The sequence below is a fragment of the Chrysemys picta genome, chromosome 7 (genome assembly GCF_011386835.1).
Source record: "Chrysemys picta bellii isolate R12L10 chromosome 7, ASM1138683v2, whole genome shotgun sequence".
NCBI classification, from domain to species: Eukaryota; Metazoa; Chordata; order Testudines; family Emydidae; genus Chrysemys; species Chrysemys picta.
The window spans coordinates 118698711-118724906 of record NC_088797.1 but is presented as its reverse complement, the minus strand read 5'-3'; the positions used below and the strand labels follow the sequence as shown (position 1 = coordinate 118724906).

General features: G+C 41.2%; 1 protein-coding gene across 4 annotated transcripts in view; it reads left to right on the top strand.

Annotated features, from left to right (window-relative positions):
• The first annotated feature begins 1679 nt into the window (after positions 1-1679).
• ACSL5 (acyl-CoA synthetase long chain family member 5) overlaps positions 1680-26196 on the top strand; it is a 35976-nt gene continuing 11459 nt past the window's right edge. The window contains exons 1-12 of one of the 4 annotated variants that reach the window (XM_065552500.1): positions 1758-1914; positions 6287-6420; positions 13719-13906; positions 14658-14766; positions 16745-16809; positions 16910-17011; positions 17427-17526; positions 18951-19129; positions 21368-21400; positions 21688-21739; positions 22768-22841; positions 23620-23697. In XM_065552500.1, the coding sequence (XP_065408572.1) occupies positions 13751-13906; positions 14658-14766; positions 16745-16809; positions 16910-17011; positions 17427-17526; positions 18951-19129; positions 21368-21400; positions 21688-21739; positions 22768-22841; positions 23620-23697 (948 nt within the window). In that variant the 5' untranslated portion in view covers positions 1758-1914; positions 6287-6420; positions 13719-13750. Of the gene's footprint in view, positions 1915-4535; positions 4673-6286; positions 6421-13718; positions 13907-14657; positions 14767-16744; positions 16810-16909; positions 17012-17426; positions 17527-18950; positions 19130-21367; positions 21401-21687; positions 21740-22767; positions 22842-23619; positions 23698-26196 lie in introns of all 4 variants that reach the window. The other 3 variants (XM_065552499.1, XM_005293906.4, XM_065552501.1) reach the window with 3 other exon arrangements.

The following is a 26196-nucleotide window of genomic DNA, read 5'->3' as shown; positions in this document are numbered from 1 at the left end:
ATCAGTATACAGCCGCTCTAACGAAGTTGATGGAGCTACACCAATTTACACTGGCTGAAGATCCAGCCAGCTAATTGCTGTGCACACCCCTGAAATACCATATTACTCTGTCAGTTGCACACGGGGCGATAAGAGGCAAAGTAGTGTTAAGTTACGCTATTATGCCACCACTGAATTTGGCCATAGACTGACAAGATTAACATATATGCATCCGAAGAAGTGGGATGTAGCCCACGAAAGCTTATGCTCTAATAAATTTGTTAGTCTCTAAGGTGCCACAAGTACTCCTGTTTTTTGATACTACAGTGAGTGCAATTACATGAGAGAACTACCTATGTTGGGCAACAGTCGCTCAACTTTTAGGAGAAGCCTCTCTAAAGTCTATCGTGGTATTTTGGATTAAGACTACCGAAGGCCTTAACGAAAAGGGTCAATATTGGTTCACTGATTCACATTTAAATAAAAAGCAACAGAGGGTCCTGTGGCACCTTTGAGACTAACAGAAGTATAGGGAGCATAAGCTTTCGTGGGTAAGAACCTCACTTCTTCAGATGCAAGGCATTCTGATACATTTAAATAAATAAATTTAAAAAAGACAGACAGATGCACAAGACTGCAGCCAGGCCTGAATCAACATGCAAACTGTACTATTGTAATTTGTAACCCTTCAAAACACTCTGCTACAGTAATGGCTTAACACCTTACACATAACATTGTTGTTTCTAGAGCCAGCCCCAAAGTCACTGATAGAGTGGGACCTCTGCTTGAGTAAGGACTCGGGATTTGGCCCTTAGTGTTTCAGACTATTAGAGGTAAATCCTGAACTCAGTTCTTGGCTCAAGTAACCAAACCGGGCTCTGACAAATGCTCGGACATGGTGGTAGGCCCGTTCCCCAGGCTCTGAAGCAGTTACACTGAGGATCTATCTATCTAAAGTACATAATGACCACCCATCACCATAATATCTGAGCATCTTCCCATCTTTAATATATGTATCCTTACAGCACCCCTGGGAGGTAGGACAGTGCTATTATCCCATTTTACAGGGAATCTATGGTAAACCAGGGAATTGAACTCAGGTGTCACTGGACCAGGCTAGCATCCTAACCATTGAACTGTGCTTCCTATCTACAATCCAGTGACTGATGTGACCCACTTACATAGCACCCCATGCTGGTGGGGAGAGATAAGGATCTCCACAAATCAGTAAGTCCTTGGACCCTACCATGGCACCTCTATTCCTTGTGCATTGCTGCATTAGGAGTCCCTAGGGACCGAACTCCCTGCCAAAGTGCACTACTCCATTGATTAGCAAAACTGTACAGGTTCCACTGCAAAGGGAATCTACACCTCTGCTCAGGCAGGGGCAGGATTTGCCTCTCCCCGTAATGTCTTAGAAAGGCTCTGCTCTAATGAGGTTGTAAAGGGGTAGGGTATTATAATCTGGTTGCCCATCACAAACACATAAGAGGCTCCCATTCTGAATCAAGCCACTCTTGCTACATATCCCAAGCACTCAAAACAAATGAAAGCCCTATTAAAGCGCGAAGCGCTTAGCTTTCTCTGGGCTGGTGTTAGCTTTTCAAGGCGTGCTCTTCCTTTGTAAAGCCATTGGGTAAGAATTGTATGTTTAACCTTTTGTTTAAATTGACATTTCTAACTGGCTGAAATTACTGCTCATATTTAATCAGGGACAATTACTGCCTTTGAACCTGTTGCAATGCCGGTTCAAAGGTTACCGAGGAGCGCTGTCACCTGTTTATTAAAGCAGCACTGTTGATGATTTCAGATACAATCCTGCCACAGGAACAGTCTGTGAAAATAACAAGCCTTATGCATCCACTTGGAGCTGAACTGCAACCTGAGTAGGACATAAACCTTGCACAAGATATCGTGTCCCTCTCTTTGGAAAAGGTAAGCTCTGTAACATTCTTTCTCCTGGTTGGAAAATGGTGCTTTTAAATTCCTTTATGGAAGAATTTTAAAGGGATATTAAAATGGTAACAGCCCCCCATTCTCCCATGCAAACGCAAAGCTCCCATAACAACCCACAATATATGTTGTTAAAGGCAAGAGATGAGTGATTACTGGGGTGTTTAGATTTCTGAGGGTTTATGAGATGAGTAGTGCTGAGGTCAGAAGAAGCATACAAGCCAATCACAGTAATACGACATGCCGGAGGGAGAGCTATCAAATAAGCTTCCTCTTACTGGGTTCCTAGGTGCCATAATGGAAATAAATAATAATCCCTCCTCATTATTATATTCTCTCAAATTTTTTTACACTGTAGGGTGCCTTTTCAATCTGACAGGAAGCTGTGTTTCTGCACCATGACAGAAACACAGCTTCCTGCAATAAATACTTAGCTTTTGTAGAGCACTGTGTCAAACTCTTTGAGTTCTTCATATTCAAAGTATCATTCCCCCTCTGCTCACTGGGGATAAACAGAGGGACAAAAATGACATGTTTTGCCAAAAATCAACTAGCAAATGAGAGGCAGGGGTGGAAAGAACTTGGGTCTCCTGACTCCTAGCCCACTGCATCACACTGCCAGCTTTGAGCAATGGAATTATTGATTTCAATAGCAAAACAAAGTCCTTGTGCCTGTCTGTTTGTATACATAGACTGCAGTGACAAGGGCTATATGAGAGACCCATTTTGATCTATTTTTTTTAAATAGACAAGAATGGATTTACACAACATGTGGTTTTTCCACCACATTGGGAATGCAAACGATTGACAGGGCAGGGAAATTATTTAAGCTTTTTATTTCCGAGAGATGAGACAGGGCTAAATCGACCTCTTCTCTCACACACCTCAGATCATCAGCACACTCACTAAAACTTAGGAAAGTCCTACTCCAGATCTGGAATCACCTCCAAACACAGGTGTGGTAACAGTACAGAGTGAACTGTGGACTAAGCAAGTATTTCTTTTTGGTTTATTTGCACATTTTGCTATTTGCTTTAGCTAAATAGGTAACTTTGCCACCTTTGGACAATTGCCCTGTTTCCTTGTGTAAAAGCTCATCCTAACCGCTCCTCCATCACAAACACTTCCATTGAGGGAATGCAGTCAATTACACAGCTGTTCTCAGAACATATACAATATGTGCCACTGATTTGAATTACTTACCATCTGTACTTACACCCATGGGTATTGTTTTCCATTTTAAGTCCATTAAGAAGGCAAGAGACTGAGATTTGTGTGCTTGTGCTTCTGGTCCACTTTGTCCCTTTAAAAAAAAAAATTTTAACTGGAGTCAGTAAAACTTGTTCCTCCTTTTCTGAGAGCTGGATTTGGCTCAAACCATGTTTGTTTTTTAAGCTGGAAGGTCATCATGTAAAAATTAACAATGTTCATGTCACTTTCTTGTTCATTTGCTTTTAATAAACACTCCATTTTCTGACCATAAATGCACCTGAAGTGGCATCCAGGAAACTCCTAACATAGGCCTGCTTTTCCCATTTGAGCATATATACCTGTGAACTATCTGAATTCGGGAGAGCAGCTAGGGCTAGGCAGAGCTGAACACGGCCAAGTTTCATACACAAAACAACAAGTTACATTTCTGAGATATGCAACTATTCTTCTACTAGAAATAGGGAAACGGTTAAATTACTTGCCCAGTCACACAGCAAGTCCATGAGAAAGCCCATTTCCTGTTATGTGCTTTAATCACAAAAGCACACTCCCAAGGAACAGAAAAGATTAATAATGGCCCACATCTGCACTGGTTTATATCTAGGGTAGCCCCATGGAAGTCAATGAGTTTGTAGGAGATACATTTGGGGACAGAATATGTACAAAGCTTGTGTATTAAGACAGTACTTATAATAGTGTTTTCTTTAAAGTACCTTGAGCTAAATCCACAGCTGGTGACAATCCACAGCACCGAGTCCAGGATCTGATCTCTGGGCTCAAAGAAAGACTGCTGAGTGAAGTATAGCCACCAACAGCAAAGAACAGCTGTTCTATTCCTTTACCTTTGGGAGGGGAAGGAGTGTAAGAGGGGTCTATAGACTTTTGAGAAAAGGGACATAACCCCAAGGATTTCTCACATGCAGAAAATCACTCTGATGGGAAGAAACTCAACTTCACTATTTAAAATTGTAGGGTCTGATTAGCTACTACCTTATACCTTGCAAAGTTATTTATAGTTGTGGGGAACAGGTAGAAACTATCACCAGATCAGCATATTAGCACCCTACACAGGTATAAGCAACTATAAAAACCCTCTATGGCAATAAGAAAAAATAATAGCCCAGGGCAAAGGATATTCCAGTAGAAAGGATTTTATTTTTTAACCTCACAAACAGTAGAGCAACACGATTATATCAGCATACAACAGTAAATATTCTTTAAATACAGAAAACTACTAATACTGAACATACAACAGAGTTTTTGTTAACAAAAAACAATCTCAAAGTCACAACTACATCAAATGCTCAAGATTTGAGCTTTAAAGGCTTTCTTATCTTTCAGCTGGTCCTTCAGAAATGTACAAGCTCAATCTCTTCCCTATCATTCCCTAGGAACCATTATGTTCTCCAGCCTAGGGTCACTCTTTTATAAGATCCTTTCCCAGCATGCTCTTCTGATTACTGGTTATTTAAACCTGGCAGAGACAAACAGCAGTTAGTCCTGAGGTGTACATTGTAGTGTTCTATAGGTGAGTAACAAGTAGTAGTGCTTTTCTTCTAGAGGTAAGTTTTCCTACTTGTAGTTCTTGAGGAATTAGTACTTTTTTTTCATTGGCTGTATTTTCTTTGTATCTATATTAAAAGCTTTAATGTATAAGTAAATATAACTTTACTTCCTTTACTATCAAAGGTTTAACTTCTACTTGTGGAGATGTGCAATTGTAAAGGTGTACTTGGCTCTAAAGAGCTACTACCTCCACTGATAAACTTAATGGTGCTAAAAAAAATCAATAGAGCCTGTATCCTGGCAAATGTACAGGATAAGTAAAAAGACCTTAGTAACTCATGAGTCTGAATAACTGATAGTTACTACTGCTCTGCATTTCTTGTGTCGCTATAAGCAAGATGTCTAACCACTCTAACATCCCTTAGTCCTTAAGGTGCTATAAAACTTTTAGTTGCTTTTTACAGATCCAGCCTAATATAGCTACTTCTCTGATACTTGACATTCTAACCTGGTTTCCCCACTAACACTTCCTTGCTTTCTCCCTTCTTCCATTTAAGGATCTCAAATAAAAGGATAAGTCGCTAGTGCCTAAAAGGCCCTTTAATCTATTAGAGTTCTAAATATTAACTACCTTAAAACTGAAAAAAGCTTGCCTATCTAAAACTAGCTCAACAGGGTCTCACTAGTATGTAGGTGTCAACCAAGAAAGATAGTAAACTCCTTCTGACTAGAACCTTAAAGGAAGATAAACTATATTAGTGATTACAGCACAGGACTGGTAATCAGAAGACCTAGGTTTTGTTTATGACTTGTTTATATAATCTCAATCAAAACAGGTCTGTCTAGTCCCTCAGGTTTCTAAGTCTACATTATAGCCATGTTAATAAAGCACTTTGTATCAGTATAACACTGAGCCAAAAAGCTTTGGGACATCAGATTAAAAGGACCCTTCACCTGCATTTGGTGAGCAACGTTGCTTGGAGCTATCTCAATTAGCCAAGGCCCAGAAATTACTGCTATCTAAAAGGAACAGCATTATTCACCAACTTCAGAACAGGGAATGCTCTCTTGAGGCTTTCTCCTTTGCAGTAGAGGAGACCAATGAATGAGCTTCAAAGAACACACAAGTTATAGCGAAGAGCTGGCTACAAGGAGGGAGTGTTGTACCAAACTCTCCATTTTGAGAGTAAAATGCCAGGTTTGAGAATAACTCCTGGATTTCTGAATGCCTTAAAGGTTTCTTTCCCTGTTTTGTAACTGAGCTTACTAAACTGCTAGACAGGATCCTGAGGAAAGCCATTCATGTTAAACATGAGGATTCATTCCCCTGCTACTCTTATGCTAGTGCAACTCCAAAAAGTCAGCTGTATTCTTCCTGACTTTCATCCGTGTGAGGAGAATTGGGCCCCTCTTATCCTTGGAAAATATTTAATGCTTATGTTGTATTTCATGTGTCCAAAATATCTAATCTTCATATCCCCTCTAGGAGGATGACTGTATTTACCCTATTGCTCAGTTGGGGGAAAACTGAGCCAGTAGGCAAAATAACCTGCCTGTGATAGCAGATACAACTAGCAATTGTTCAATCACAGCCTTGTATTCCTCCAAACCAAGCCACTCTGCTTCCTGCTTGTAGATTTCCTCTCTTCTATGTGACTGGCTGGATATTGAAAACCTAATAGACCCTGTGATTCAGCAGCTGAAGGAAAGATTCTAATTTCCTGCTGCAGGAGCAGGACTGAGCCCTAAAAGGGATTAAGGAAATCGAAGGTAATTTGCAAGTGAACTTACTCTGGAATGAGCCCTACTGCATCATTTGTGGGAGCAAATAACTGATGGGCACTCATGTAGGTGCCAATAGGACCACAATCCTTCTGTTCACCCTTATCTCAAAAGAACCACAAGTGTCAAATGGCCACCATGAGTAAAACTGTATGGTGATAGAATCCTAGAACTGGAAGGGACCTTGAGAGGTCATCTAGTCCAGTCCCCTGCACTCATGGCAGGACTAATTATCTAGACCATTCCTGACAGGTGTTTATCTAACCTGATCTTAAAAGTCTCCAATGATGGAGATTCCACAACCTCCTAGGCAATTTATTCCAGTGCTTAACCACCCTGACAGTTAAGATTTTCCTAATGTCCAACCTACACCTCCCTTGCTGCAATTTAAGCCCAATGCTTCTTGTCCTATCCTCAGAGGTTAAGAACAATTTTTCTTCCTTCTCCTTGTAACAACCTTTTATGTGCCTGAAAACTGTTATCATGTTCCCTCTGTCTTCTCTTTTCCAGACTAAACAAACCCTTTATCTTCCCTCATAGGTCATGTTTTCTAGACCTTAAATCACTTTTGTTGCTCTTTGTTGGACTCTCTCCAATTTGTCCACATCTTTCCAGAACTGGACACAATACTCCAGTTGGGGCCTGAGTAGAGTGGAAGAATTACATGTCTTGCTTACAACACTCCTGCTAATACATCCCAGAATAATGTCTGCCTTTTTTTAACAGTGTTGCACTGACTCCTATTTAGCTTGTGGTCCACTATGACCCCCAAATCCCTTTCCGCAGTACTCCTTCCTAGGCTGTCATTTCCTATTTTGTAGGTGTGCAACTGATTGTTCCTTCCTAAATGGAGTACTTTGCATTTGTCCTTATTTAATTTCATCCTATTTACATCAGACCATTTCTCCAGTTTGGCCAGATCATTTTGAATTTTAATCCTATCCTCCAAAGCACTTGCAACCCCTCCCAGCTTGTTATTGCCCACAAACCGTGTACTCTCTGCTATTTAATTCATTGATGAAGGTATTGAACAGAAACAGACCCAGAACTGATCCCTGTGGGACCCCACTCATTGTGCTCTTCCAGCATGACTCTGAACCACTGATAACTACTCTCTGGGAACAGTTTTCCAACCAGTTTTGTACCCACCTTATAGTAGCTCCATCTAGGTTGCATTGCCCTAGTTTATTTATGAGAAGGTCATGCGGGACAGTATCAGAAGCTTTACTAAAATCAAGATATACCACATCTACTGCTTCCCCATATCCACAAGGCTTGTTACCCTGTCAAAGCAAGCTATCAGGTTTGTTTGACACTTTTTTTTGACACATCCATGCTGACTGTTACTTGTCACCTTATCTAGATGTCTGCAAATTGATTGCAGCAACATCTCACTGATATTATGTGCCTAATCTTAAAGTTGCCTATGAATTCAGTCCTAGTCTGTGACTTCCAAGTGAAGAGAACATAAGAGGTTGTCTGCTATACTGTATTGCATCACCATTCCCTGATGTGGTGTTGATTCCTGTGGTGTAGGCACATCTGTAGACCACTCCTCTGATCTTGTAGGCCACAGGTTTCACAGATTAACCCTTACCTCTACATGGCTAAAGATGATTCTGACCACCTGCATTACCCTCTGCATTAGATTTCCACCCCACCCTTTAGTCTTTTATCCTATTAGGAGAAAAACACTAAGTCAAACTTTCAAATCCACAGCTCATGAGTGGAAGCATACAGCTTTATTCCCTCTAACTTTCAGCCTTTGTGGAAATCCTTTAAAAAGGAGTAAGGTATAATAAACAGTAACCTACAGCCTTGAGTACAGCAGTGCAACTGATACCTTTTATCAGAACAGTTTTATCACAGTGGTAAGCCTTTGTACTCTGATTCTGGTGCACATTATCCCTGACCATTGATCAGGCTCAACAGTCATGAGTGTACTTTAGTGGTCTATCACTCGATTACACAAAACAACTACCTGTAGACCAAATTGAGGGCTACTGGCAATACCAATTAAAGTGGAATTTGAGCAGCTGAGGCCAATGAGTTGCAGGTGCTCAAGAATGTCTCAGGCTGTGACCCTGCAGTCATGACCTTCTATTGATACACATGATGTCTCTACTCACCTGGCCTTTTCTCTCTTGTGGGAGAACTGCCTCTGCTTGACTCTAGGCTCACTACCAAGTAGAGGACTTGATTTCAATGCTAAGTATTCCTGGTTGTCTTGGTGTTTATGGCCCAGACTTGGCCCTTGATACTCCATGGTCCAGATCCTGGCTGGAGCTGGGCAGCTCCTCTATGCTTCATATCTGCAGATGATTAAGTGAATCTGTAAGGAGAACAGCCACCTTATGGTGAGGGAATCAGGTCAGTTACATAACCCTGTTGTGCCACTGGGACAGATGCCTTGTTTGGGCACTGGGGATGACCTCTGAGTCTCTGAACATTAGCAGTGTTGTGAAGAGTGACCAACAGAAGGACAAGGGGACTCTAAAGAGGCCACATACCCCTAAATTGTGCTTCCTGGGGAGACCAGTCAGTTGGCTTGAAGAGTCTTCTCACCCTCTTCTCTTCTTCCCCACACCCCCAACCATCCTGGGACTCAATCATCCCAGTGACTCATTTACACCTTTCTGCTTCTGTATAATACCACCTAATCATGTCTCTTCAAAAATCAAGGTTATCTGGGGGGAAGTTGGGCAGGGCATCATTTCACTCCTTCTCTAACTATGCTGGACAAAGACCAGAGATGAACCTGGCTCTGCCTTGGACTGTTAGAGAAGGTGAGTAACCAGTTGCTCAGTGAATCAATTCTTTTCATTTCCTGTTTGCATAGTAAATGACAGTTGACTTGGTTAGAGTGCACTGACTAATCTAGGTGTTAGCTCACCAAGTGATTTAGACTCTAAATAATGAAACTGCATGCACTTGGCAATCTCAAGACAGTGCTGAGATTGAGATCTTTGGTGCTAAACCTGCTAAAGGTCAATTTTCAAATGAACTTTAGCACACTTTTCAGCATGGTGACTAGCTGATGACAATAGTAAGTGGGTGACTGTTGGGAGGAGGATCATGAAGGCAGTGAGCAGATGGTCTTGCTAGCTTCCCAGCCAGATGAAAATCTCTAATAGCCCACATTGGTCAGTACACGCTAAAGCGCAGAACTCCACAACAGGGCCTGAAGAGTTGGCTTGCCCCTCCCCTATCAAGGGGCTGCTGGGGATTGATTTAATCCCTTGTACTAGCTAGATAAGCCCTTGCTTCTATGCTCTTGATTTCCCTGGAGCAAGTTGGGGAGCAGGAAGGTGCTAATCAGGCTCCAGTTGCCCCTAGAATGCCCCTGTGTCTAAAAACTAGGCTCAGAATGTGGATTGCATATCTAAAATGACTGGGCTACAACAATTAGCTACTATTAATAGCTATGTGTTACTATTATACAAGTTAATACTTTAATTTGTAACATTTCCTGATACTTCCTTAAAATACTGCTGAACTTAGTCTTAGAATAGGAACTGAAAACAAGCTATTTGGGCTGAAGTCTTCCATACCAGATGTCTGCCTGAAGCTGATAGTTTTTGGAAACTATCAGCTAAAACAGTTCTACTTTCCTCAAGGACAAGTCTAGAGGAAAGGTTGTCCATACAAAACTCAACTCTTCTGTGGGGGAAATTAGAACTTCCCACATGCTCTGGAGCAGGGACTCGTCATTTAGCAGGAGGGTGGCCTTAATAGTGGGGACAGGAAGAGGCCTGTCCCCATAAAAATGATCCAATTTGACCAAGTTGTGAACCTTTGGAGAAATTGCAGTTTGCATATACTCAGATGCCACAGTTTAGGCTCTGAACAGTCTGTACAGAGCATGCTCCAGCTAGGGGTCAGACTTGGTCCTGGGAGTGTTTTGTTTCAAATATGCCAAGGGAATCCCCTACTTCCTGACTGGAAAACCAGTGCAATGGAGATAAACTAAATTGTATAGTTTGGACTATGAAATGTAAAAAGTGGCTAGGGATAGCAAATGTAAGCTGTCAGACTTCAGGTTGTTTGACACAACAGGAATCCATGCTTTATTTTATCTGCCATGTGCTTGTTTCAGAACAACTTTAACAATCAACAGAACTGACTTAACCATTTAGTTAAGGAAAGACTGGGGCTGTAGGCTCCTTCTAATTAGCCTTTGTGTTCGCTGCTGAATAAGTCTGTACATGCAGGAGAATTAACACATCAATTAGATGTGAAAAAGGACACCATGTTTTCCAGGCTGTAGAAATAATGTTGAGCCAAATTTTATGCCTGGTGTGATCCAACTAACATCCTTGGTTTAATACCCAGGATGAGTTTCAACTACAGTAAAACCTCAGTTACAACCTCCATTCCTGAGGTGTTTGTAACTCTGAACAAAACACTATGGTGGTTATTTCAAAAGGTTACAACTGAACTTTGACTTAATACAGCTTTGAAACTACTATGCAGAAGGAAAATTCTGCTTTCCCTTTGTTAAACTATTAAAAATAAACAGTAGTGATTTTTGCTTTTTTGTCGCTGCTGCTGCCAAATGAAGGGGGTGGTTGACTGGCCAGTTTGTAACTCTAGTTTTTGTAACTCTGAGGTTCTATTGTACAATTTCAAGATGGCTTTTGCTTGTTTTCAAAATCTTAACTCTGCAAAAAGGAGTAACTCCTAAGCAGAGCTGGTCCAAAAACAAACTTCCATCTTGTGGGGGAACTCTGACATATCTCAGATAAGACAAAGTCAAAACACCTTACAAAGCCAAATCCAACACATTATCCTGATGCTATCAAATTACTCCAATAAGGCTGCTGTGCTCCTGTCATGTTTTTTATTGAAATATTAAATTGGACAAAACTGCATTTTCTGACAACTGGTCTGTCAATTTTTTTTGACTGTCAGACGAAATATTTGTATTTCATAGTGACTAGCAGCCCGAATCCTGGACCAGGGCTACAGAAATGCAGAATGAAAAGATGATCCCTGCCCCCAAAAGCTTACAATCAGAGTATAAAATGACATGTGGATACAGGCAGACTGCCTTGAGAGTACAAGGAAACAATGGGACAATATTACTCCACATGATCAGCTGTGGTCTGAGCAACCCTGTAGCCTAACTGTTAAGTATGAATATAACATTGGCTTTAATTTCAAAGCCCTTGTTCTGTCCTAATTTTCACTCCATTAATCTCCAATAATCCATGTAGAATCTGACCCCCCCCCTCCAAAAAAAAGTTGGAGAAAGGTGCTATTTTGTGGCCTTGTCCTCCCCATTTTCTTTCAGAAGCCTGCCCTTTCTCCTCCACTAGAAACATTTGAAAGCAGGTGGGCAAAAATAGCATAAAGTGGACTTGGTGCAAACTTGCACAGTGTGTATATTGCATTCTTTGCAAAGAGTACAAGCAACATTATTTTAAATAAGTTGTTTGGGGGGGGGGGGTTGAAGCATGCTTCAGCAAATCCCCAAACTGTACAACTGTGGCATATATAGTCTGCACATCCTTTACTAGTCCCACACGCAACTTGGCTAAAAAATACTAGTTCAGTTTCTAACTTAACATAGAGTGAAGAAAATACATTTGGGGAAAGGGAACAAGCCTGCCCACAATCAGAAAAAAATTAGCCACATAAGATAAGACTTAATATCTACTAGTCAGCAAAAAGCATGGCGTCCCCACTATTTAAAGCTACCAGGAAAGCAGCATTCTGCTCTGGCACTATATAAAGACAAACATGGAAACTCAGAACCAGATCTAACATCCCAGTGATCAGTTGTGCTAAAATCCATGGTGATAGGCAGCAAAGTCAGATGTGGATCTGAACTCTGGGTATTCAGGTTTACTTGCTGTGAAACTAGATCTGGATTCTGACTTCAAGCCCCTCCTAAACTTGATGGGAACTGTGGTAAGGGGTCTGGTTCAAGCCCATGTCAAAAATCTTGAGTAAAATAGCTAGTTCCAAGCGGATGTTGTCTAAACAACCTGACCAACTTGAAGTTAAAGGCAGAATCAAGAATTGGATCTAAATTCCTTATTCGCATTCCAGAGCCTTGCCCCACGTCCATCCTTCTCAAGAGCTGTACATGCACATTCTAAATCACCTACAGAAAGCTATTGAGACATAGGGTATGTCTATACTACTGTAGAATCAATGCTCCAGGGGTTGATTTTAGCAGGTCTACTGGGAGATCAAGATGTAGCTCAGGCATAATTTGCTCTTTGGCATTCCAGAAGTGTACTACATTACTAAACAAATATACCACTGTAACTCTTGTGGTCTTCAGGACCAGATTCTATCAACACAAACTACCAGTCTTGGCATTTTTCCTGTAGAGGGAATAGATACTAGCTGGACAGCTATTAAATTATATTTCCTTTTTTTAATGCAAAGATGAAATCTGCAAGGCAGAGCAATGACAATTTTAAGCTAAAGTAAGACTATGTGGGTGGGGGTAGAAAGGGCTAAAACTTCTCAATCCATATAGCTGCTCTGCTCAAGACTTATCTGAAAACCTGCCCTTCCAATCCAAAAGACTCCCCCCCCCCCCCCCCCCCCTTCAGTGACAGGGGAAAGGAGACTTCATCTATTCTCTGCCTCAACCTTCCCCCACTCCTAGCCACTTCTTTCTTAGCAGCTGCCTTTTCTTCTAGTTACTTAACATTGCAAGCATTCTCTAGCAACCAGCATTAAAAAAAAACTACCCTTGACTTCTCCTTCCACTCTTGCAAAAGGACTAAGGATAGATGGGAGTCACCACTGAACTCCTTTGACAAGCAGCTTCCAGCTCTTGCCTTTCTTCCCCTCTTACTGTTCAGTTTGGAGCTTCTACTAACTCACTGCATTACTGAACCAGTTTGGGGCAAGATCTGGCTAAACTTCATGGCCTCTAGCCCCTCCAAATATTTCCACTTCTTTCAATAGTGGTAATCACCCAGTCCTAATGAAACCACTTCTTCCTCTCAACCTCCTACCTTTTTCCCCCCATTTAACATTTATCTTAGTTCCTGAGTGAGGAGTCTATTGGTGTTCAGTGGATGGAGTAGGCTTACTGGATGGGTGACTTGAGAACTTGTGGCCCTACAGCATTGCATAAGCATGATGTCAATTACATACTGAAAGAGGATGTCTTCAAAGGCAACCCACTTAACTGATTCATGCTACTTGGCACCAATAGCACCTGTCTAAACATCTTGCATCTTATTTTGTTCTTAAAATAGCTATTCACATTAATCATGGAAGCCATAACACTCTGCTAAACCTTTTGTTTCTCTGCTCAGGTCCAACACCCTGGTGGTGCTGATCCAGCACCATGATTTGGATACTTCATTTCTTGTTTTCACCTCTCCCAACACCAGCATTGATTGGCCTTATTACTCTTGGAGTTATAATTTTCTTATGGGTGATAACCAGACCAAAGACCATTTCACCTCCTATTGACTTGAACAACCAGTCAATAGGAATTCAGGTAATGCTCCCGTTGCTTAATAAGTAAAATGCTTAATTCTTTGACTTTCAAGGGCATCTAGGCACAACTGAAAACTTTGCCTTGGGTAAAAGTTAATTTAAAAAAAACCCTGCCTTGTATTTTTTTTGTGTTGGGTTTTTATGGGAGCTAAAAAAAAAAGTGACTTAAACTAGGGGAATTTCTTTCAGTCCTCCAATCTGCGATCTGGCCTAAAATTATGGGGCGTGTGAGCATGATTTACCTTGGGTAAATCTCAACTCTTAATTCACTTACTTTAATATTATGCCCATAATAAGGGGTGGGCCATTGTTAGCTGTGACAAAACAAGCAACATCTAGATCACTTGAGTGGTACTAGTGGCAATTACTCAATTTATTGATGAGTTCATTGAAATACCTATCTGATAACCTGTCAGCTCTGAGGCTAAAATAAGTGCAATATTTCAGAATCTACCAGTTGTGTAAACACCATGGCTGTCTGATCATAAAGGAGGATGAAGTAAATTTACCTAAACTTAAGGTGGCTTTCTAGTCTTGGAGACTACAGTGGATGGATTCATCCCCACTGAGCAAGCAGACAGAAATCTAGGAGGAAGTTAAATCCTCCTAACTGATTGTAGGCTTGTGTGTTAAAGCTCCCCCTCAAAGGGTTTTGGGGAGAGGGTTGGAGGAGGAAGTAGCTGCCTGTCACACACCTGACCTTCAGTTCACTGCTCTGTAACCACACTTACAAACATGTGCTCTGACCCTAGGGAGGTGCCCGAAGAAGTACTTTCTTGCCAGAGAACAAGCTGCTTGCTTATTACTATGAGGATGCCAAAACTATGTACGAGGCCTTCCAAAGAGGACTCCATGTGTCTGGTAAGTAGATATTTGTTCTTGAAGTTGCTTTTAAGTACTTCATGTGGGTCATAAGTAAATGTTTGTTTCCAGCTACATAGACTTAAAGCCAGAAGCGATGTTATTGTCTAGTCTAGGTCCAACTAAATTGTCTCTTTTGGACATTCTCTAGGAGAGGGTTCTGACTGTGTGCATTGATTGAATTCAATCTAAGGGGCTAAGCCACATACTTCAATGAGAGCAAGACTATGCTTTAAATACAGACCTAAAAAGCCTGGGATAGTAACTCCTTAAATAAAGGAATAATCAGCCTTTCAGATTCGCATTTATCCAAATAAACAATACCGCCATCTTTCATACCCCTTCAAACTGCTCTCAAGATGCCAACACCTCTCATAAACTTGTTAGATCAGACCGTCTCAGATCTTTTTTAATATCCTGCCAATGTAAGAATGCCTTCAATAGACTGGACAAAAAGCTTTCTAATTCCACAGTCCAAAGCTATGAAGCTTCCATCCATACTGTTGGAAACATTATGGCAGAAGAGATAAATCAAGGTTTTTCTGATTAACACAACTTGGTGTCTGTGCCTTCAGGACACTTGACCACTACTGTGGGGGGGGGGGGGGATGTGAATTTTTTAGTGTTAATGCAGCCTATGGCTCATGTATAAAGCCTTGGGAGAATACTATGCTAGGAAAGAATTCTTTTCATTGCTGAACAAACTAGTCCACTACAAAAAGTACAAAAGCAGTGTAAACTCTTCATATGCAACTGAATTCTGAAGAAAAGCACTTCCAGTCACTTTGTTTTTAGCATCTTGTGCATCTAGTTGAGAGGGAAATGTGTAGTGCAAAGTATGGGTAATGGTGTTCATTGTGGCTCAGTGCACAAGCCTACAGTTTCACATTAACCAACATGAGTGGGTGGGAACTACTAGTAGCGGTGTATGTTTGTACACACTTGGCTACAATCAAAAAGCCCTCTTTGTTTGTTTGAAGGTGACATTGAGGTTTGCTAACTGAAGAGCAGATCATAAGCTTGAATTTAAATGTCTCTACATCCTAGTATAAAGGAAAGAACCTGAACTCTAATCCAGAGAGGATGCCATTACTCTGTGTCCAGATATCTGATTGAAACTCAGAGTGCACTGTAGCTAGGTAGCACTTATCTGGAAAGCTAAGATGACTCTGAGCTGGAGACTGCATGGCCAATTACATGTTGAAAGTTATTTGATTTTTAGCTGCAGTCATGAACTGACCCTGACTTTGGACAACATGTGCAATGGCCATAAGTGTCAGTCTGTCTTTTAAAATAGTCCTGTGAATGGCCAGCAGAATTGGATGGTATTGCAGCTCCCTGAGTAAGTGAATGGAAGTTCTTGAATAGTGAATAGGTGGCAAATGCTAAATTCTTAATGCATTTATTATAGGGGGCAGCATGTAGGTGTAGTTAACAGGTGTTTAACTACAAGAAATCCCCCCCAAAATTGCAAATATCAAAGGGTACAAAAGAGACAATCCCAGCCAGAAGCCATTCAGAACTCTAATCAATAGTTGAATACTCTTGATCTGTCCTGAAGATCAATTTGCCAGAGATGTTACAAAAACTTCCACTAAAACTCCATTTTTCTCAAGTCTCTGGTACTTCTCTATTTCTGGAGTTGGAGTACCTCAATCCTGGCAACTGCTACCCAACTCTCTTGCTCTCTAGACAAATGACTTTCCAAGAAACCACCTTTTTATGGGGCACACACATTACTCTCCTCCTAGTTACCTTTTACACATTCTTGTAGTTCTCCCTGATTGGAAGATTGACCTCTTGTGCAGTCTCTTCATGGGATTAAAGATTCTAGCAAAACACTTAACTACATAAGATTGATTCAGAGAGTGATCCAACAAGGCACTTTCCATCTTTTAGACCACCCAATAAATGAAGATCAGTTTGAACATAAAACTTGTATGTAAATTGTCATAACAAACTTCCCAACTTTTTGTAGAAAATGGACCATGTTTGGGGTACAGAAAACCAAAACAGCCATATCAGTGGTTGACTTACAAACAGGTTAGTTCTGCTTATTTTGTATACCGTCCAAAGAATGGATCAGCACATTGTAGCAGTCTCCAGGGGTAATGAGCCAAAACTACTTCCTCTATTCCTGCAGGTGTCAGACAGAGCTGAATACCTGGGATCAGGGCTCTTGTTCAAAGGATGTAAACCCTCACCAGACCAATTCATTGGCATCTTTGCTCAAAATAGACCAGAGGTAAGTGACAAGCAGAACCCTAGCGATGGGCAACTGTCCAGCACTCATGGGAGTCTAAATTCAGTGGAGTGGCCCCCATTTTATTTAAGTAGGGATTGGATTGGGCTCCAAATGACAGTCTGAGAAGAGTTAAAGCCTGAACCCGTAGAAGAACTGATTATCTGTCTTCCTTCCAGTCACCTTTTTGTATCTGCTAATCCTAGTCCAGGTGGCTATTTAGGACTAACCATGAAGATCTGGGTTCTGGCTGCCATAACATGCAGTTCATATACAAATCAATACTAGATGTATATGTGTGAGGGGCTACTCTACAGGCTACTAAACTTTCTCTGGCAAAAGCATTTGAACTACCATACATCTCAGGTAACAAACTCAGGGTAGTTGCTTCTCTAACGGTGCTATTTCTTTTGTGCAGTGGATCATTTCAGAATATGCCTGCTACACTTACTCAATGGTTGCTGTTCCACTCTATGACACTCTGGGGCCAGATGCCATTGTATTTATTATTAACAAAGGTAAAAACCTTATGTACTCTTCACAATAAATAACTCTTCCTTTCCACTTTCACTGACCTAACAATGCTTCTCTTCTGCTTCAGGTTTCATAGTAGTTAAACCTACACAACACTTCTAGCTCTGCAACTCCACCCTAAACTGTCAGCACATCACCTGTAGCTAGCACTACTTTCTCAATGCCCATCCTGTAAGATAACATGATCTGAGCAATGGGTCTACCACTGCATTTCTTGGGAGAATTCTTGTACTAAGATTTGGTGACTGTCCACTAGATTCTAAGGACAATGTCAAGTCTACCTGGGAAGAACTGGGTCATCTGTATCTCACTTATTAATGAGACCCGCCCCCACACACAACTTTCTCCAACTAGAAAAAGCAAACTAGTGCAGTATCCTCAGTTTGAGGTGAGACTCTAAATTGAAACACAGGATAATATGAAGGCCCAATCCTGCCAACACTTAAGTATGCCTGAGATCCTATGGGACTAATTGAATACAAAACTGTCAACATGATTACAGCCAGTTAGTAAAATGAGTGAACGCCCTCTTGTCTATTTCAAGTCTTCCCCTTAGGTGACTGATTCTTACACTGGTCTTTATCTTGCTTATTTCCTTGTCAGAACTTTCTCTCTGTTCAAATAAAGCAAATGCAGGATTGCCAAACAGAATCAGACCATCAGTCAACTTGTAAACTCAATTTAACTTGGAAATTAAATTATGAGCCAAGCTAACCTTAGCAACAGGTTCTGTCTCCTGGGACAACAGAGCAGTAATCTAATTAGGTTCATTTGCGTCTGAACATGTCGCTTGCTCATTACTGTTCCGTTGCTGTCTTACCACAGCATGCAATTACTAAAACCACATGTAAAAGGCTTCTGTAAATTCCAAGTATTTGAGGCCAATACTCAAGGTACATGGCTAAAATGTAACTTCTAAACAGGGGATAAAGTTATAATGCCAATCAACTTTCTTTCCTTAAGTCCAAGGCTGGAATTGGTCAGAGTGACTTTGAAAATTCCACTGTAAATACTTATTGCTGATTTTTTTTTCTCCTCTCCAGCTACCAAGACCCACTTCTACATGTACAACTAAAATGTACAGTCCATTTGGGGGAGGGGTGGGGCAGGGCTGACACTTGTACATAAGTCCAAATTCAGCCCTGGTATGACTCCATTAGTATAGGCCCAGACTTGTAACCATAGCAACTGAGTGCAGAGCATTTGTTAACTTCAACTACTGGCTTTGGCTGCAACCTTTCAAATGACAACTCAACATGCTGAAAGATCTGAAGGACAGAACCTGAATTTCCCTTAACCTCTAATCAATCAAGACTAATAAATCTCAATATGGGTCAGATCAGGGCTCCTATAATTTCAGCAAGAGGTAGATCGGGCTTCTGAAGTGTAGGCTCTTCCTTTTCTGTAGCTGACATCTCCATGGTGATCTGTGACAAACCTGAAAAAGCACAAGTCCTGCTTGAAAACTGTGAGCAAGGGAAGATCCCAGGTCTGAAGACCATCATTCTGATGGATCTCTTTGATGATGAGCTCAAGGATAAAGGTGCCAAAGAAGGAGTTGAGATCCTGTCTCTTCAGGAAGCTGAGGTATGTGAACCCCTCGCTTACAGCCGATCTGGTGACTGTTCAGGGAAAGGTCAATACAGCTACTTGGTAAGAGAAGGATTTTAACATTATGATCAGACAATGATTTGAAGCTAGTCACATTTCACTGCTTGCTTGAGAGCTTCAGACTGAACATTCAGATTGCTAGTTCATGCCACTGAAGAAACAGCAATGTATTGACTAGTGCAATGCAGACACTGGGATCATGTTTACTACACTGGTAACTGGAGTTTCCCTAGAGTGGCTCAGTCATGTACCACCTATTAAGGAGATACAACACTCCAAGATATCTAAAGATATCTTAGTATATTACAAAGGTCTCTTTATATGCATTTAAGCTGGCATACTGACTTGGTATTCAGATGTCTAGTTTTTTAATACAATAGCAATGTTGGGGGTTAATCTATGCTCCCTTAAATGACAACATATATTCTTTTTTGAATAAGAAATTCAGTCCAAAGCAAACTGGTAAGCCTTGCAGAAACTGTTCAATGGGCAGACTTTTTCTGCAGCTCTTGATCAATAGCCACCTAAGGTACATGGTCTGTACCACCTCTTGAGTATCAGAATAACTGAGTTCTCACTTTTCGTTTGGGGACAGCAAGTCAGATACTTTATATATTTTTTTTAACAATTGCATAGAGGGAGAGAGCTAAACAGGTCTCTCTACAGGTAAACAATTACAGCAAACCTTTATACCTTATTACAGACAATAAGCAACAGCTGCATTTTGTTTATACATAGGCCATTTTGATATTTTATTTTTTTTACTTGTTTTGACTTTAGTCTACATTATTTTTTTACACAATATTTACACAAGGTTACAACAACTTCTCACACAGTTCTTTCCCACTCGCCTCACACAATTCTCGCTTCTACAAATCTCGCATTATTAGGGTTAGTTAGCCTGACTCTTGCTAATGAACTGTCATGCACTGCATCCCCTTTCTGTCAGTTCTTTCTCTGATTCCACATGAGTTTCCCTCATGCACTCCAGAAATTAATTGAAATTAAAGCTAGCTCTGGAGATCTCGAACACAAGATTCTGGAGCTGTAACCTGTAAAATGCATGGGCTGTAAAACTTGCAGTGCAGGGGTCCAACACGAGTTTGCTGGGCCTCTGTGGATGGGAATATTAAGAACATAAGAATGGCCATATCTGGTAAAAAACCAATGATCCATCTAGCCCTGTAGCCTGCCTTCCAACAGTGGCCATTGTCAGATGCCTCAGAGGAAATAAATACAACAGGATAACTATAAAGTGGACCATTCCCCCACATCTGGCAGTCAAAGGCTTAGGAAAATGCAGAGCCTGGGGTTATATCCCTGACCATCTTGGCAATGGCTATATCCTCCATGAGCATATCTAATCTCTTTTGTACCCAGTTACACTCTTTGCCTTCAACATTCCCTGCAGCAACAAGTTCCACAGATCGACTGCATCTTAAATTTTTTTTAAATCTGCCTAACTTCATTGAGTGGGCCCCAGTTCTTATGAGAAGGGATAAATAACACTTCCACTCATTCATGAGTTTTATAGACCTCTATACTATCCCTGTCTCTTCCAAACTGAATAGTCCCAGTCTTAATTTCTCTTCATATAGAAGCTGTTCCATACCCTTACATTTTCTTTCTGTTCTCTGTACTTTGCCAATTCTAATCCATTTTTAATGGGAAAACCAGAACCACACACAGTACACAAGATGTGGGTGTATCATGGATTTATATAGTGACATTATATTTTCCATTGTATTTTCCTTTCCTAGTGGTTCCTAATACTGTTAGCTTTTTTTGACTGCTGTTCTGCATCTGGGCAGATGTCTTCAGAAAACAATCCACAATGACTCCAAGATCTTTGAGTGGTAACAGCTAATTTAGACCCCATTTTTGTATGTGCAGTTGGAATTATTTTCTGCTATGCACTTAACATAGAATTTCATCTGCCATGCTGTCACCAGTTTAGTGAGATCTAGTGAAACTCTTCACAGCCAGCTTTGTACTTAATTGTCTTGAGTATGTTGAAGAGGGCTCTGCAGTAACTGCTGTGGAAGTGCAGGGAAAGCCCAGTTCCTGTCAAGGTGTAAACTCCTTGACACACAGGCAAAACACATGCTGGCTAAACAATTATGCCTCATCTGGCCTGTTTCACCTGCTTGCATTGCATTTACATTCTGATATTACAAGAAATGTTAAGATGTCTTTTTATCTATCTTGACACAGGAGCTGGGCAGGAACAACTTAAGAGAACCTGTTGTAAGTTATTGAAACTTAATACTTTCTTTGAAAGCACTGCAAAACCTGCCTCTTTGAAGAGGCCTCTCCATCATAAGTCCACCAATGATCCCCCTCCTTTCTACCTCGGAACTCTTACAAAATAAAACTGAACCCAAGCAGAGCCTTGCTGGAAAAGGGGAGAAATACCAGGGATTTGGCTACTGGCTTCTTAACTGGAAGGTGCTTGGACACTACAGTAGTGGGGCAAGGATTAAAAAACCCTTTGGATTATGAAATTAACACTACTTCTTTTGTCATCTCTTTAGCCTCCTAAACCTGAGGATCTTAGCATTGTCTGTTTCACCAGTGGAACAACAGGTAAGTAACAAGTAGCGTTCAGACACTATAGTCTGTCTTTATCTAAATTTTCTTCCCTTGGATCAGGGGAGACTATTGTGGTGATGAGAGGGGATACTGGAAATGTCTCAAGACCTGAAATGCAGAAAACATAACTTCCTTCTGTCATAAACAAACTGCTTGTTGGTACTTGCAATCAAATGAGAGCCTCTCCTGCTTTGTCATCCTGTAGTGAATAATTGCAGGAGGCTTCATACACTACACTGAAACTATAAAAATGGAAGCCATTGTAGAGGGATAGCAGATATGAGCCAAAAATCTCCTTTTTACATCCATGCAACTCCACTCAAGTGAATAGTTCCACCAGTCTAAGAAGCTGGCCCTCCGTCTTGGGCATGTTAACCCTTTAAACCCTGCCACTCACCTCCACTTAAAACATGCCTAGCTGGAGACACTCCTAGACTGCACCTCAGGATTCTGTAGGCCATGTTCTGGGTACACTTGTATTCAATGTAATGCTTATGTAGTGATGGTTTTTTATCTCTGATCCAAAAGCTGTCTCCAGACTTAGATATTTAGGAGTAGGTTAGATGAATGTCTATCAGGGATGGTCTAGACAGTATTTGGTCCTGCCATGCAGGCAGGGGACTGGACTCTATGACCTCTCAAGGTCCCTTCCAGTCCTCCAATCTATGAATAGTGAAAAAACACCCTCCCCTGAGCACTGCAAGTTTCAGTGCTGTAAAGTGCTAATGTAGACAGCGCACCAGCACTGGGAGCTACTCCCATTTTGTGGGAGGGGGGGGCAGGCTCTGTGTTGTGGCTTTTTTTAATGCTGGGAGAGCTGTGCCATGACAACACTTTAACATTGCTAGTGAAGACTTACTAGTTACATGTGGAAACATGACTTGAGTCCAATACCACAAATGAATCCCCTGAGGGCTTGCAAATGTACAAGTGACTGAGCCAAATGTAAACTGCAAAACTTGCCCAATCCCTAGTGGTTCCAGCTGCCATGAATTTGTTCTTTCCCCCATGATCTTTGGCAGGCAACCCAAAAGGAGCCATGCTCACACATGAAAACGTTGTTGCAAATGCTGCTGCTTTCCTTAAAAGTACAGAGGTAAGTTGCTGCTTTCATGTTTGCAGACTAACTTGGTGTTTGTTCCTTGGGAGGCTTGTTATCCTGTCTAAGCCACCCAGCTTCACAAAACTATTCAAGTCCTCCGGAGTTGCCACAGTCAACTTAACAATCTGCCTACACTGTGTGCAGGACTTTGAAATGGACAAGCCTCCCCTGCAGACCAGGCCAAGACCAGTAACCTCACTCCTGTCCAAAGCCAGAACATGAATTTTACTGAAATGAGAAGTTGATCCTAGGAATGGATCTGAGCCAGACCACAAGATCTGAAATATCTAAATCCTGGCTGCTCAGATTGGATCTGAACTTCCCCTCTTGGGCCTTTCTTAGAGCTTGTCTATACAAGGACACTCAGGAAAGTTAGACATGCTCCTAGAAGGAAGACACAACTCTTCCCTTTTCTCTTCTCTCCCATCTCCCTCCTCCCCCCACCCAAATCGCACTCTTTCAAGAGTGCCTGACTTTGCTCCAAACCAAGCTGAGGAAATCTACTAGACAGGGACTTCAGGAATTGTAGATGGCCACCATCCTCCCTCTGTCCCCCATGCAACTTCAGTGGTCTCTAACGGATCCCTCAGGGGAGGAGGGGGGGGGGAAGGAATGCCAAAGTTCTGACTCCTTACTTCTCTGAGTAGGCTGGAGCAGGTGTAAAATTACTTGCCACTTCAATATAGCAGTTAAATCTAGATCTGTTGAATTCTGTTCTATGTTGTGGCATAACTATCATACCCCACCTCAATGCTCTTCTGTTTCACTGTAGACCACATTTGACTGCAAGACTTCAGACATCTCGGTGTCCTATCTTCCTCTGGCTCACATGTTTGAGAGAGTAGTACAGGTAAGAGTAAACCAAGCCCTTAAGGAAACAAATTATGTTCTATAGCAATGTCCTTCCTGTAATGATCTGGTAGAAGTTCTGGCCATGCAACTAGTCCTACAATGGCACACTTAACTCAGTATCAGTTAACTACTGACTTATGTGACTGGCCAATACCAGATTGTCCATAGGGCAACCTTCAAAATCATTATTTAGTGATATTAATAGTCATGCTCCAGGGAATACCAATCACTAAACAAACGTAACTATGACTAATCAGAACATTCATATACATTCTTTTAAACTTGCCAATAAAGGTTTGAACTAAATACTTTTGGCAACTAGTTTTGCAGGCTACATTACATGTTATCTAAACTTTTCTTTAATCTGCTAACATGATGCCTTTAGATATAAAGGCATCTGGCCAACTTCAGAGTGGCTTTTCTTGCACTCTTATGAGAAAGTAAATAACCTGACCAATTCACCTTCTCAACATCTCTTGTAGTCTATGGTGTCCTAACTTGTCTGCTTTCTAAAATCATGCACTGTTCAGCCAATCTGTCAGACAAACAAGTTAGTTTACATTAGCAGAAGATAATGCTGCCTGCTTTCTTGTTTACAATGTCACCTGAAAGTGAGAACTGCCATTTGCGTGGCAGTGTTGTAGCCAGTGTCTCAAAATATTTACATGCCAGATGTGATGCTATCACAGGACCTGTGAATCTTCAACCACCATTCCAGAGGACATGCATTCTGCTCAATAACAATCCAAAGCAGTACAGACCAACCCATGTTCATTTTAATTATCCGAGTCAGATGTCACCAGCAGAAGTTTAGGTTTTTTCATTTGGTTTTTTTCCCCCTGTTTTGGTGGTTCTGTAACTTCCACATCAGAGTGTGCTCCTAAGACTTCTAAAAGCATGCTCCACACCTCCTCCTTCTCAGATTTTGGAAAGCACTTCAGATTCTCAAGTCTTTAGAAATCTCACATTGGTATCTTCTTTGTCACTGTAAATTTGACAAAATGCAGTATTCTTAAAATGTGCTGGGTCATCTGAGACTGCTATAACATGAAATATATGGCAGAATGCAGGTAAAATGGCAGGAAACCTACAATTCTCCCCCAAGGAGTTCCGTCACATTTTAATGAACACATTTTAATGAGTGTCTTCAGCATAGAAGCAAGTCCTCTGGAAAGATGGCCAAAGCATGAAGAGGCATATGAATCTGTAGCCTATCTGGCACATATCTTGCAACGCCTGCTACAACAGTGCCATGTGAATACCTGGTTTCATTTTCAGTTGACAATGCTGCCTGCTTCTTTACAATATCTCCAGTAAACGTAAACAAACTTGCTTCTCTTAGCAATTGGCTGAACAAGAAGTAAGACTGAGTGGACTTGTAGGCTCTGAAGTTTTACATTGTTTTGTTTTTGAGTGCAGTTATGTAACCTATATTTGTCAGTTGTGCAATCTCCTCATAGAAGCATTACAGTACTTAGTATTTTTCAATTCAGTTCATACATCTTACCACTTTTACAGTGCAGATATCTGTAATCAAAGTGAGCACTGTACACTTTCAATTCTGTAATTGAAATCAATATATTTGAAAATGTCAAATCCAAAAATATTTAAATAGCAATTGGTATTCTAATTAACAGTGCAATTAATTTGTGACCAATACTTCTGTTAGTCTTAAAGGTGCCACAGGACCCTCTGCTTTTTACAGATTCAGACTAACACGGCTACCCCTCTGATACTTTAATTTTTGAGTTAATCACATGAGTTAACTGCAATTGACAGCCCTAATCCAAATACATATGTGGGTAGACAAACTGGTGCATCGCTCAGACATGTACTATAAACCCTCTGTGGATGTGTGAATGCATGTACCTGTAAATCTCAAATTTCAACATTGCAGCACAGGTCAGGAGGCTGACTTTGCCAGGTATGATCCAGATTAGTGTCACCTCTGTCCTGCAACCTTGGGTGCCTTACAATGCCTTGCCAAAGTAGCTCCCACATGAATTGTTCAGTTTTTCAGCTTGTCTGCATAGTACAGTCTGCTAGCCCCACTTCAGTTACATTTTTATAGCTTGTGGTGAGATGCTTTGCTTGAGCCATCTTACTGACAAAACCCTGTAAGTCAGGACCCCTCTCCCCGAGTCCAGTGAATGCAGTGTATGGGATGGGCAGGGAGAGAGAAGGGGTGCCTTGAGATGTTTGTCCCCTTTTTTTATAGCTTCAGTCCCTCACTAGAGAAATTTCTAGCTGGACACTAGGAGAACCAGCAGGGAACATCCTTCCACATACACCTGCTCACCTGTTCGAGCTTCCTTGGTTTCCCTTCCTGCTTGACTCTTCTTATTGCTTAAATGCAAATTAAGCACAGCACACATTCCTTTGTTTTAGGACAGACCTGTTTGCCAACATCTGTTTGGGCAGAGCCATGGAGTTTGGAACATGTTGAAATGCATATGGCAAAGATTCCCCTGTATGATGTATAAGTAAACTGAGTTTT